Raw genomic sequence first — 13,733 nt, 5'->3', positions numbered from 1 at the left:
AGATTTTCTCTTCATTTACAAACAGTCAGAGCAAGAGAAAAGAAAAACAACCGAGTGTTATTTAACAGTGTATTTGCAGCCGTCTGTCACTGCAGGGATTGAGATGAGTTTTATTGTCAAGTATGGTGTGTGATGGAGAGGAGATAATGGAAGGTGGAGGAGTGAATGTAGAACAAACCGGGGCTGATGGAAAAAGAGGACACATCCTCCTGCAGTCACATCTTCTGTGTTTGTTACACCTTCTGGTAAGTGGTTATACATCGAGGAGAATGTAATCCTGAGAATTAGATTGATTTCTTTTGTTTTGTCTTGCCCTGCTAGTTACTAGCATTACCAGCTGACACAGAAGCTGTGGTAGTTGTTGCTAGGAGCATGGTTTTGTCACAAAGCTCAAAGAAGTATATCGATTTAGGAGTTGTTGACTTACAGCAACATGCATGATTGCATCCTTCTCATCGCCATTTTTGTGGACATTTTTATGCTTCCATACTGGCAAGAGCCATGGCTGGAGGCCACAATATTTAAAGAACGCCTTGAGGGAATTTCTTCAAATTCGGCACAAACCTCACTTGGACTCATCAATGAACTGATCAGAATTCAGTGGTCTAAGGTCAGGGTCACTATGATCTTGCATTCGTCCCATTCTCGTGAACGCAAAATCTCAGGAACACCTTGAAGGAATTTGCTCAAATTTGGGTCAAACGTCCACTTGGACTCAAGAATGAACATATTAGAATTTGGTAGCCTTCGGTAAAAAATCAAGGTCACTTTGACCTCTCAAAGATGTTTTTGACTATAAGTCATGAATTTATTTACTCATCTGACAAAATTTCACAAAAAATTATAATAGAATAAAGTTATAAAGTGATGACATTTTATATCCAAAAGGTCAAAGGTCACCTTGTCTATGACATCATAATGTTTTGCCAAAACACTTTTCTGGCCATTATTCAACACAATATCTCAGAAACAGATGGGGAGACATTTGGTCAGATACTGATTTGGTGACAATAATTTTGGGTGTCCACCTTGAAACTGTACTGATCTTCTGAGCTGTTGGGGGGAAGATGTGTGTGAAGCACAGTGGTGTAGTGAAGGGTATACCCACTTCTTTTCTAGTTGATTATCTGCCAAAAGCTTTTGGAAAATATAGGTAAGTATAGCCACCTCCCTCTTGGTAAATCTACCTAGTAGAACACCCACCTCTTCAACTACCACTACACCACTGGTGAAGCATCCATGTTTTCACAGACATGAACAGTATGAAGGAAGATTACATCATTCTTAATCCTTTTTTATAAAAGTGGATTTTGTAAAAAAAAAAAACAAAAAAACAAGGGCTGGAAAGAATTATGTGAATGTTTATAATGTACAGCACTGATATTTGACATTTAAGCACTGACCTCATCACTCCCCAGAAGGACACACCAAGCTTGGTATAGCAGGGAGTGGGGAGTAATGATGATAACTTCCCCATTTATCACCAGCATTGTGCCCTTTTTTTCCACAAGGGGGTAGGCAATATGGCCTTAAAATAATATCATGGTAGTTCAGGGTATTTTTGCAGTAACAGTATTCTTGACTATATGACAAATTAGTGATAAAAATATTTTAAACCTAACATTTTCCTTCCAAATATTCAGTAAAAACTAAACAAAAATGATCTGTCATTTCTTTAGTTTGTGAACAACAACAGTAAGGAATTGTGCAAATTTGCAGGAAAGCCCAATCAGTCTTTTTTCAGCATTAGCAGTGTAAAAACAAAATCGCAAAGGGCGGAAAATTGCCGCCTACCTACTTTTGTTTATACGCTGTTTATACACTGTTTTATTAGACGTAAACAGTGACGTGGGAGGGAAGCCACGGCAAGTCAGGCAGCAGTAGTCAGACGGCAATTCTCTCGTAAATTAGCCCGTTCTTTACCGTCCCTGTCATCTGACGGTTAATGGCCTCTTCGTTTGCGAGTGCAAGGAGGGCATGCAATTCCTTGTCTCCCCAGTTGCTCATCTCTACAGTGTCTGTCAGGTTTGCATTTCCCTTGTGCTACTAGCTGCTCGCTAATTCCTGCTATCAGCTGTTTCCTGTTTATCCATTGCCAGTGGGTCGCACATACAGCGTCATCAACAGCTCCTCCCACAAGTCTTCAACAGCCCCTCCCGTTGCGGAAGGTCGCCTCGGTCTGTTTAAACTAAAAAGGGTTCCGCCAATATGACTACCCTACGAGGCGGAAGATTGGGCACCTCGGATCAACTCACCGATCCGGCTCTGTGTGTATAAACGCTTGCAGCTGGTTGGCAAATCGGCCCAACATTCGTGGAAAATCTGGCAGTGTAAAAGAGGCTTGAGAGTGAAATTCATATTCTGTATTCAACAAAATAAAATCTACCACAAATTACACATTTAGACAGTTCCCAAGTACAAAAAAATGTTCCCTGGGATCTATATATAAAACTTAACAGGTGATTTCATTCTCTTTTAGCAAAATCCTAAATGACTAAGTTGTTTTTTTTTTTTTTTTAACCTATGACAGGCTGCACATTCACATATATGTAGTTTTTTGTCGAGCTGCTAATGTCATGTAGGTTAACATTACCAAAGGCTTATGAAAAAATCACTTGACAACACCGCTACAATGTGCACACGACAAGAGAGGAGAGGGAGAGACACTTTGCTGCTGTCAGAGGAGCCGCTGAATGAGTTCCCTCTGAGCGTTAAGTAGCTAAAAGAGTCTGAGAAGTCCAGGGCTGTTCATAAAACATTCAGGATCCCACAGTTTATTCCACACTACTGAAGCTGCTCCTCTCTTTGGAACCAACGTGGAGTCTGTAATAATTTCACTTTCAGCCATGCTTGTTGTTGCCATCCATACCAGTATGGCATCAATATGTCCACAAGTTGAAATATTGCAAGAATGACAATATGAATTTTTCATATCATATTAAAAATTATTCTGGTATTATCCTGAACGAGATGATATTGCACATCCTTACATGAAACTGCTCATTACAAAGTCTGTCGATAATCTTCAGTAATCCAGTCATGATTTCTGCAAAGAGACACTGCTGTTGAGGTTTTTGTTTTTTCCTGCGCTTTGAGCACCATAAGCCGAGCGTCATCTTGCTCCATTGTGTCAAAAAGATGGCAGACATTTTTACTGCTGATATATCCCACACTAGGCAACTCACACCAAAACATTCTAGACTGACATTAGCACTGCATGGAAGAGGAAATATATGTAACTTTGATTTTGGGTTAACTGTCCCTTTAACACTAAGGGTTTTTTTGTTTGTTTGTTTGTTTGTTTTTTTGCCGAAACCAAATATCAGCCATAGTTTCGTAAGATCAGAAAATTGATTTATTTTTGTAAAAGGGCCATGACAAAAGATGTTGTGATGATAGTGTTATCACATCAGACAAGTCTATAATGTGTCATTCTGAAAGGCAGTTGCAAACAGCATGTGTTTATATTTATTAATCTGGCATGCTGGTCCTTTTAGCAACAAAATCTGAGTCAATTTTCTTGTCTTGTTCCCTTAATGATTGTTCACACCTTCCCGATGACTTGAGATAACAAAAAAGAACTGTATTCTTCTGTGAAAAACAAAACACAAAAATTTTAATTCCTCAAGAGCTTGCCATTTTGCAGCCAGACATTCTAGGTCTCACCCACAGTGATTGGCAGCAAAATGACTGAGATTCTGAGTTATTGTTTCTTGTTCCTTTTCTTTAGGCTCCAAGATGCTCTCATGCCCTCTTTCTCTCTCAGCTTCTCTTCTTGTTTGTTCCTCTCGTCCCTGCTGGTTGATGAACACGACTCTACATGTAATTACTAGCTGTCTTCTCTCTCCCATGTACGCTCTGATCAGGCTGGCTGTAGCTACATGAGGAGTTTCATCTCTCATGTCACATCTGAGGCGTGTTTCTGCACGCAGTCGGGACCTTTCTTCAGCAGGAAGCTCTTCTCCTTCTTCCTCCTCCTCGTCTATCTCTCACATGTTTTTCTGACAAGATAAAACAGGATTTCTGTCAGTGTGAAGTCATCCAGCCAACGTAAAGACATAGAAACACCAGCGCAAAACTTCACACTCAATAAAGTAATAGAACAAAACTGCAAACCTGGCAGAACTCAGGGTTTCTTCACATAGGAAGAAAAGATTGACGTCTGCAATTAAATTATTAAATTATACACTTTCAAAGAGTCTTTAAGTATTTAAATGATAAAATATGTCCTTTCGTTTGTTTTCATGGAAGAAAACTGCAAAAAACAAGGACTGTAAACACATTTGACCACCGCATGTATGTATCGTCCTCGATGTACATATCTAATGGGGAATAAACCCATGAAACATATAGCAGAAGGTCTATGCAGAATATATTTACTCTGTCCTGCTGTCCTGCAGAAACAGTAATTTACACAATAATGCTGTGTTTTCTCAGCATATTACTGCCTACGTCGAGGCAGATGCTATGTATAAAAAAACTGAAGTGCTTTAGGATATTGAGACAAAATCATAGACTGTATAAAATATTTGCACGTTTGAAGATCTGCTGTTTGTTTTTATGTATTCAGTGTTTTCTTCAAATGAATGTTCACTCTTTACAATAATTGGATGTTTTGTATTTCGTTCTTGACTTTCTCTGTCCCCATTCTTTCCTTTCTCTCATCCCTAACAGCTCTATCTCTTTTCATCCTCCCAACAGTTCTTCTCACCCCTTTACACACATCCTAACTCCCTTCATCTCCTTCTCCCTCCTCCTCAGCGATGCCTTCAGATGCCTCCACCAACCCTCTCCTCCAGCAGCAGCCTCCGCCCCAGCAGGCCCCTCCACTCCTTCCCGGTTCCTCTGCCCCACCTGGAGAGCATGTTCCCGGTGTTGGCCCGATCCCAGGAGCCCCTGCTGCTGCTGCCGCTGAGGAGGCCCAGGCTGGGAGTGGGCGGACCATCCCGACAGCGTGCGTGCGGCCCACCCACCCTCTACGAAGCTTCACCAACCCACTGCTGCCACCGCCTATGGGGACCATCGACCCCAAAGTGTACACCTCCATGATGCCGCAGTCCAGTGAGTACAGCTGATTGTTTCACAAAGATGAAGACACACCCAGATTCTTCATAAATCCATTTCTGAATAGTGACGTGACATTTCTTAACATAAAATTATGTATCATGATATAATGCAGTGATACTCACATTGACCTCCAAGTCAAATAAAGCCAGGTAGGTTGGGTAGGGCACCAAAACCTGTTGCCAAAAGCGTGTGGTCTGGAAGGAGGGAGGAAGAGGGATGGAGAGTCCATTCGTGTGACGGTGACAGTGAGGCTGCAGCGAGCGAAGCAGAGTATGAAGTTAAACATATCAGTGCAATGTGTGCACACTATAGTCAGAGGCAGGTGAGGTCGGCAACTGCGAAGTAGTCCGGGGATAATAGGAATGGCAAACAACAATCTGGCAACTGCAGTCAGTAAAGCTGGGGTCTTTATAGTGACAGGAAGTAAGGAGTCACAGGTGATCGGAGTTGGCTTGATGAGGTGGATGTGGTGGACCAGCATTAGCCGGAGATGGTGGACAGGTGAAAGGCTGGCAGGTAGGTGTGGTGGAGAGGCGGGGTGAGTGGAAAACTACTGAGTGAGCAGAGAAGATGGCAGGTATAGCAGGTCAAAAGTGTCCACTGGGACAAAAGTGGCTCCTGAGCAAAGCAAGTTAAGTATCCCTGATATAATGTGGCATTAACAGAGGTCACACTACATAATATGACACACATGACTTGAACTTAACAAAACTTGATGATGACTCAACTTGATGTGACAGGACACGACATGCATGATTCAGCTTCAGTTCCTATTGTCCACTAGTTGGTAACTAAGAAATGAATGCATTTGCTTTTAATGACTTCATCATTTCACTGAATACACTGTTAAAACATTATTTTCTTTGGACTGATGCACAATCTGTTAACTTAATATGCATAAGTTTGTTGAGACACTGTGAAATTAAGTCATGGGACACTAAAGATTACAATGACTCAGAAGAATGCTCATACTCTCTTTGTCTTTGTACATTAAGGTATTAATATAATACATTTTTGTTTTATTATTTGTGAAGTATTTTATAAACTCATAGTGTACTTTACTATTTACAAATTTTCAGTGAGACTTCCCTCCCAGTGGAAAACGTATCATCGTCTTGGACCAGAGCGTTTTCTTATTTTTCATTATTTTTCCATGAAATACTAACGGCCTGGGTTCCTCTGCTGAGCCTAAACAATAAGTGTGGTTTATCACACCTGATGACAGAAACTTTTTTTTTCTTAATTCAACATCTGGCTCTGCTCGGTAGCTGCTCCTGAAGCTCCGGCTTTTTGATGATTGTTTTGTCAGATCCCACTGACTCTTTGTTTGAGCTGGACTCTCTGCGCTGAGCGCCTCACTTTGTTTAATATTTTATTCAGGGAAGCTAAGTGTCTTAGCCTAAGGCTGCTACATGGTGTGCGTGTGTGAGTGTGCGTGAGTGAGTGTGTATGTGTGTTTGTAGAATGATATACTATAACTGGCCTTGACATTAGCCAGAGGGTTAAATCTGATCTGGACTGACCTCCCTCTGTGTTCTCTCTCTCTTTATGTTACTTGTCTGTCTGTGTCCCCCTATGTCTCTCTCTCTCTATCTATCTATCAATCTCTCTCTCTCTCCCTTCCCTTCCTCTCTCTCTCTTTCAAGGAGCCATTGTATTTGACAAAACATCCCTCTCCCTCATGAAAATCAGACTTACCCTGGCTGTTTGGTATATATTTTTAGCCATGCTAGCGGGCTCTAGCGACTGCAGTCTCAGACTCAGCACTTTGGCCAGAAGTATGTTGACAAATATCAGGTCAATTGATTTGGTACAGATACCCTTTCTGCCCAGAAGATGAACATTATCGGCATTGTTGATCCCCTGACTTTCCCTCCAGCCCCCACATTACATCTCAAAATGTCAAAGTTTCCGATACCTCTGATCAAATAGCTGAGCCTTGATTACAAACCTCTGAACCACAGCCCACATCTACACACCATTTGGAAAAGCAGTTGACCAGTCAGAGCTTTGTAAGCAGTATTAAGAACAGGAATGCCATCTTCCTACTTAGCCAGCTAGCTACAGAGCTAATATTGACACAAACAGCAACAGAAAAATTGCTGCAATAATGGAGATGAAAGGTTAAGTTATCGGCTTGTTGTTCCCCTGTGGGGAGTGACAAGTCAGACCCTAGATTCCAAATATCCACGCTTTGTAGTCAAAGTCAAATCTTTGAATGTAAATAGTTTTGTTTTCTAGTCAGGCCTCTCTTAACCTGATTTTCAAAATTTGGCACATGACATAAAGTTAGGCTCAATCTCATATCTTATTTTTACCCCTACCCCTTGTTTTCAAGTGCCACCTTGCCCCTCGTAACAGAGTTATTACGAGTTAGTAATCATCCCCTATGAGATAGGACAACCCTTCAATAACCTGATACATCGTTAGCCTATTGGTTTACATAGACTACGTGACTATGGCAATAAAGGTATTATCGTGCCATTTGCCTTTTCACACAATCAATCAAACAGGTCATCATATGAAAAAGAACACTGCTTTATTGCTAGGCCACTAGTGGTGCTCTGTAGGCTAATGTTAGAAACCCAGGTGCCTACCCTGCCAGTCTGCACTAATATCAGAGTAGCAATAATAAGTGCAACAGTTTTGTTTGTTTAATGTTTAAAGGCATCATATGCCATGGGGGGGAATGCAATATGGAAATAAGTGGGATTCTTATACAAGTCAGCAATGGCATTGTAACCTTAGCTAGCTAGTAAGCTTTTGAGACATCAGCATACTACTAGCATTTTCTTTTTTTCTTGCGCTCGTTACATAGAAAAGGACCAGCAGTTGAGAGAAATGTTATTGAGGGCTTTCTACCAGAAAGGTATGTCTTGGTTAAGGTGAGGAAATAAGCCTCAGTTTGGGTTAAAATGAATAGTTTTCTCTCAGAAAGAGCTGTCCTGGGGAAAAAAAGCCTACAAGGAAAACAACTCCCATGTGCAAAGGACTACATTACAGTGAAATAACATGAAATTAAAATAATGGGATGGTCATTTTAAAATCGTTATTAACAAAGAAAAAAAATTTCTTGGTTTCTTTTGTTGCTTGTGCAGCCATCTTGCCAATGATTTCTCATGACACTGGGTTTGGAGTGTGCCTCGGAAAAACCTCCATGTGGAGGGCCATGTAGCCCTCACACATCGCCCTAGCCCTCTATCCCAACAAGAGTCGAGACACCCTACCCCCAGATGGAATTATAGAGTGGAAAAATAATGGGCGTGGCTACCATGACATCACCTATTGGTTTGTGTAATCCCATTTTAAGCCTCGAGTTCGGCACTTTGGTTGTCACAATCTGTTTTTTTGGAGCCAGAGGTGACCAGATTTTGGCGAGAGGTTGGAGCTGTGAAGGAACGTGGGGAGGATCTGACTCAGAAGCCAAGGATATATCAGCAGACAGCCAGTCTCTCAAAGCAGCCCACCATTTATTTTGCGTAACTTTAAGCCTTAATAAAATGTAACAGTGAAGTTATATGAATATTCACCCCCATGCAGTTGTCATGCATGTTGAAATTAGCTATGGAGGCCAAAGCCGTTTTTTGTACCAGGCTGTAAACATGTCTATTTCTCCTGTAATTTTGGTGATTTTAACATGGGGTCTATGGGAATTGACTCGCTTCTGGAGTCAACCTCAAGTGGCCATTCAAAGAACAGCAGTTTTTGACACTTCCGTGTTGGCTTCATTTTTCAGCCCCAAAGGTTGCCGCTTGCATGTATGCCTAAAACTTGCCTCTACCCATTTATTCCCACAAGAATCGTGACATCCTACCCCTAGACGTGTATGTACAATACTAAGGGGTAAGAGCTAAGTGGTAGTAGGGTCATCGGATGTATTGGGTTTGAGTCTGTTTCGTTACACTTGAACAGCTTTCCAGTATGTTTCTTCTGTCCTTTCACCATGCTCCTTTAACTTAAGATAGGAGAGTGTCTTGTTGAAGCTTGGTTGGTGAGCGATTAGGTTGTATAGCAGGTTGTCAGGCCAGCTCGATCCCCAGCTCCTCCAGTCTAGAATGTCTAAGTACCCTTGGGCAAGATAATGAACCCCAAATTGTTATCGATGATTGCCAGAGGTGTCAGGGTGCGTCTGACTGGTTAACTGAGTATCAGGTGTTACCTTCTACGGTAGTACAAGGTACCAGTGTATGGCTGAATGTGACATGTACAGTAATAGCATTTTAAGTGGTCGAGAAGACTAGAAAGGCCCTATGCACATGGAAGTCCACTTACCATTTACAAGAACCTGTCAAAACAACTGGAGGCAAAAACGAACAGACAAAAAAAGAGCTAAAACTCATTCTGTTTTTCCAAATTTGTTCATTCTCCCAAATGCTGACTTGAAAACTGAACAGAGCTCACATCAGTTTCACACGTACTCAGTTCTTTTGTCATCTGTACTTCCATACATCCTGACATCAAGTGTGTTAGTCAGGTGTTGTTCCACCATGAGGATCCAGAAGGGGATCACAATTATTACAAGAAAAATTCCCTCATTACCTCTCTGTCTTCTTTACTTCACTTTTGTCTTTCTTTTCCCTTTATTCTTCTCTTAGTGTCTGCGCTTTAGATCTTTTTTATCTCTCTTTCCTCTCCCTCCGTGGCTCATCCTGTCATTCTCTGTCTGATCGCCTGCAGCAGTGTGAACAGAAAACAAAATACTCGCCTACAGTACACATGATCCCTGGACAGTATGTGTATGTGTTTTTGTTTGTTGCAGCTTTCTGGAGGTGTGTATCACCTCGGTGTGTGTGTGGGGGTGTATATAGTTCCATTATGATTCTGTTTACACGCCCAGGTGGCCTCAGATTAACATTGATTTTCAGCTCCTGGAAACCTTTCGCTCAGAAATAGCGAGCCTGAGGCGACGCTCGACTCTACTCTTAGAGACCTCCCCCTGCCCCCTCTCTGTGACCCTCCCCCACCGCCCCCCTTCCCCAACACAGAGCAGTAGTAGTGCTACCTCCACCGATACCCCTCCTCCCCTCTGTCTCTCTATCAAGAGGGAAAAAAACGACTTGTGAGCGATGGCGTTTGATGTTCATTGTTGGCCTTGTTTGTGTGTTTATCCGGGCCTGAATGACTCCCTTGGTGAAAAGAATGAGATGTTTTCATGGTTTAATTGGATTGTGGTGGTGAGAAGGAGAGAGAGGGAGAGGGAGAGAAAAAGAGAGAGCGAGAGGGACCTGAGCAGACAAAAGGTTGATACTCCAGTTTGTGAGATGGATAGAGAGCTGCACAGGAGAGAGGTTTACCTGACACTGGTTTCTGATGTTGGATCAGGTGTTGAAAGAGTCTTATTTTATTTTTTTTTTTTTTAAGAAAACCAGATCTTCTGGGTCCTGTTCCAGAAGCTTCCCAGTTGGACTTTTTGTTTATTGGACATATTAGTAAAAATGATTACTATCAATATATTTTGTTAATTTTCCTCCAATACTGAACTAACCGCTAAAGTTAAAATGAATGTTTTTATCATTTTGTTGAGGTAAATCAAAACACTCATTGAGTGTTCAGGGAAAAATATTTGACCAAGTCTTTTAATCGCCTGAGTTAGAGGTGTGCCAGTATTTATTGATTATTATTAATGATGTGTATGTAAAGTATGTACACTGTGAATATTTGACATCACCTTGTCACTCCCCACAAGGAAAGGAAAGCATGTCTTCTGTTGCTCTAATGGGAACTTTTCAGTATCTAAAATATTACCCTTAATGATATCATCAGGGTTGTCTCATCTTGTGTATGAGACTCAAAATGTTGCCTATTTTTTTCTGCATGACAAAGTGGAGATCTGTGGTTTGACTGGTGTTGGGATTAATACTGTAATTCCACTACTTTTGGCAGTAACTAGATATGTGACCAACTACATTTGTCAAATAAATAACACAATTACAGGGGTAGCACAGTGGTTCAGTGGTTTGCACTGGTGCCTCACAGCAAAAGGATTCCGGTTTCAAATCCATTGGCTGGCTGGGGCCCTTCCATGTAGAGTTTGCATGTTCTTCCCATGTCAGCATGGGTTTTTTTCTAGGTTCTCCAGCATCCTCCCACAGTCCAAAGACATGTAAGTTTAGGTTAATTGATGACTCTAAATTGCTCGTAGGCGTGAATGTGAGGTCCATGGTTGTCTGTCTCTGTGTGTCAGCCCTGTGATAGTCTGGCAGCCTGGCTAGGGTGTACCCTCCTCTTGCCCATCGACAGCTGCGATAGGCTCCAGCCCCCCTGCAACCCTGTACCTGTGTTTAGCCCCTCTATTTTGCTTTTGCGTTTGAGAGACAAAGAGAGACAGAGGTAGGGGAAGAGAAGGTGGAAGATGGACTATTGTATGCAGCCTTCTGTAAATTTTAAATAATTTACTTAGCCTTAATCAGAATGCTGTGCCGGTGGACCAGTGCTGAGATAGTCACCTGACATTATGGAGGGACAATAAATGGTATGAGTCAATCAATGAATCAATCAGTCAGCATCAGACGGTCACTGCACACAATGGCCAACTGTTCAAGCAAGTTAAACTTGCTTTCCTGGAAATATAGACATTATTTTCCATCCCTGAGATCAAGGATATATTAGGTCTACGTTAAGTTGAGGTCTATGTGCAGGATATGAATTACTGTTGAGGACAAACCTCTTTATTAGGCCTATCGTGATAAGAAATTACTGTCAAATATCTGATTAACAGTTGTTATATATGTATATATATATATACAGTACAGGCCAAAAGTTTGGACACACCTTCTCATTCAATGCGTTTTCTTTATTTTCATGACTATTTACATTGTAGATTCTCACTGAAGGCATCAAAACTATGAATGAACACATGTGGAGTTATGTACTTAACAAAAAAAGGTGAAATAACTGAAAACATGTTTTATATTCTAGTTTCTTCAAAATAGCCACCCTTTGCTCTGATTACTGCTTTGCACACTCTTGGCATTCTCTCGATGAGCTTCAAGAGGTAGTCACCTGAAATGGTTTTCCAACAGTCTTGAAGGAGTTCCCAGAGGTGTTTAGCACTTGTTGGCCCCTTTGCCTTCACTCTGCGGTCCAGCTCACCCCAAACCATCTCGATTGGGTTCAGGTCCGGTGACTGTGGAGGCCAGGTCATCTGCCGCAGCACTCCATCACTCTCCTTCTTGGTCAAATAGCCCTTACACAGCCTGGAGGTGTGTTTGGGGTCATTGTCCTGTTGAAAAATAAATGATCGTCCAACTACAATTTTGAATAAATCCCCAACAGTGTCACCAGCAAAACACCCCCACACCATCACACCTCCTCCTCCATGCTTCACAGTGGGAACCAGGCATGTGGAATCCATCCGTTCACCTTTTCTGCGTCTCACAAAGACACGGCGGTTGGAACCAAAGATCTCAAATTTGGACTCATCAGACCAAAGCACAGATTTCCACTGGTCTAATGTCCATTCCTTGTGTTTCTTGGCCCAAACAAATCTCTTCTGCTTGTTGCCTCTCCTTAGCAGTGGTTTCCTAGCAGCTATTTGACCATGAAGGCCTGATTCGCGCAGTCTCCTCTTAACAGTTGTCCTAGAGATGGGTCTGCTGCTAGAACTCTGTGTGGCATTCATCTGGTCTCTGATCTGAGCTGCTGTTAACTTGCCATTTCTGAGGCTGGTGACTCGGATGAACTTATCCTCAGAAGCAGAGGTGACTCTTGGTCTTCCTTTCCTGGGTCGGTCCTCATGTGTGCCAGTTTCGTTGTAGCGCTTGATGGTTTTTGCGACTCCACTTGGGGACACATTTAAAGTTTTTGCAATTTTCCAGACTGACTGACCTTCATTTCTTAAAGTAATGATGGCCACTCGTTTTTCTTTAGTTAGCTGATTGGTTCTTGCCATAATATGAATTTTAACAGTTGTCCAATAGGGCTGTCGGCTGTGTATTAACCTGACTTCTGCACAACACAACTGATGGTCCCAATCCCATTGATAAAGCAAGAAATTCCACTAATTAACCCTGATAAGGCACACCTGTGAAGTGGAAACCATTTCAGGTGACTACCTCTTGAAGCTCATCGAGAGAATGCCAAGAGTGTGCAAAGCAGTAATCAGAGCAAAGGGTGGCTATTTTGAAGAAACTAGAATATAAAACATGTTTTCAGTTATTTCACCTTTTTTTGTTAAGTACATAACTCCACATGTGTTCATTCATAGTTTTGATGCCTTCAGTGAGAATCTACAATGTAAATAGTCATGAAAATAAAGAAAACGCATTGAATGAGAAGGTGTGTCCAAACTTTTGGCCTGTACTGTATATATATATACCTAAGAGCATGACATCAATACTATGAACAAAACCAAAACAGTTTTGACCTTTTAAATGAAGAGATATTTATTTTTTCCAATGAAAAACTATTGGCAAGCATCTCAAACATTTTCAAAAAGATATGAAACAAAAAACTATTTGATATCTCAAATGAACATCAATTTAAATGAGGTGCATTACTTACTGATATAAAAAAGGAAAAGGTCATTCCAGAAGTTCAAAAAAAAATAAATATATATAGAAAATGATTGCACTGAACAAGTTAGACTTGTCTATGTAAACAAACTGAAAAAGTGCATTCCATAGTAACAGAAAAAAATAAGTTTAAAGAATTTTGGCTTATGGTTC

At 41.3% G+C, this 13,733-nt stretch overlaps 1 protein-coding gene across 3 annotated transcripts in view; it reads left to right on the top strand.

Moving 5' to 3' along the window:
• dcc (DCC netrin 1 receptor) overlaps positions 1–13,733 on the top strand; it is a 418,775-nt gene that overhangs the window by 369,286 nt on the left and 35,756 nt on the right. For all 3 annotated transcript variants that reach the window (XM_078162332.1, XM_078162331.1, XM_078162330.1), the window contains exon 27: positions 4,762–5,061. In XM_078162332.1, coding sequence (XP_078018458.1) covers positions 4,762–5,061 — 300 coding nt within the window. The remainder of the gene's footprint in view (positions 1–4,761; positions 5,062–13,733) is intronic.

Source organism: Epinephelus lanceolatus, chromosome 19 (assembly GCF_041903045.1).
Source record: "Epinephelus lanceolatus isolate andai-2023 chromosome 19, ASM4190304v1, whole genome shotgun sequence".
Classification (NCBI taxonomy): domain Eukaryota; kingdom Metazoa; phylum Chordata; class Actinopteri; order Perciformes; family Serranidae; genus Epinephelus; species Epinephelus lanceolatus.
The sequence above is the reverse complement of the archived record's forward strand: the minus strand, read 5'-3'. Positions and strand labels throughout refer to the sequence as shown.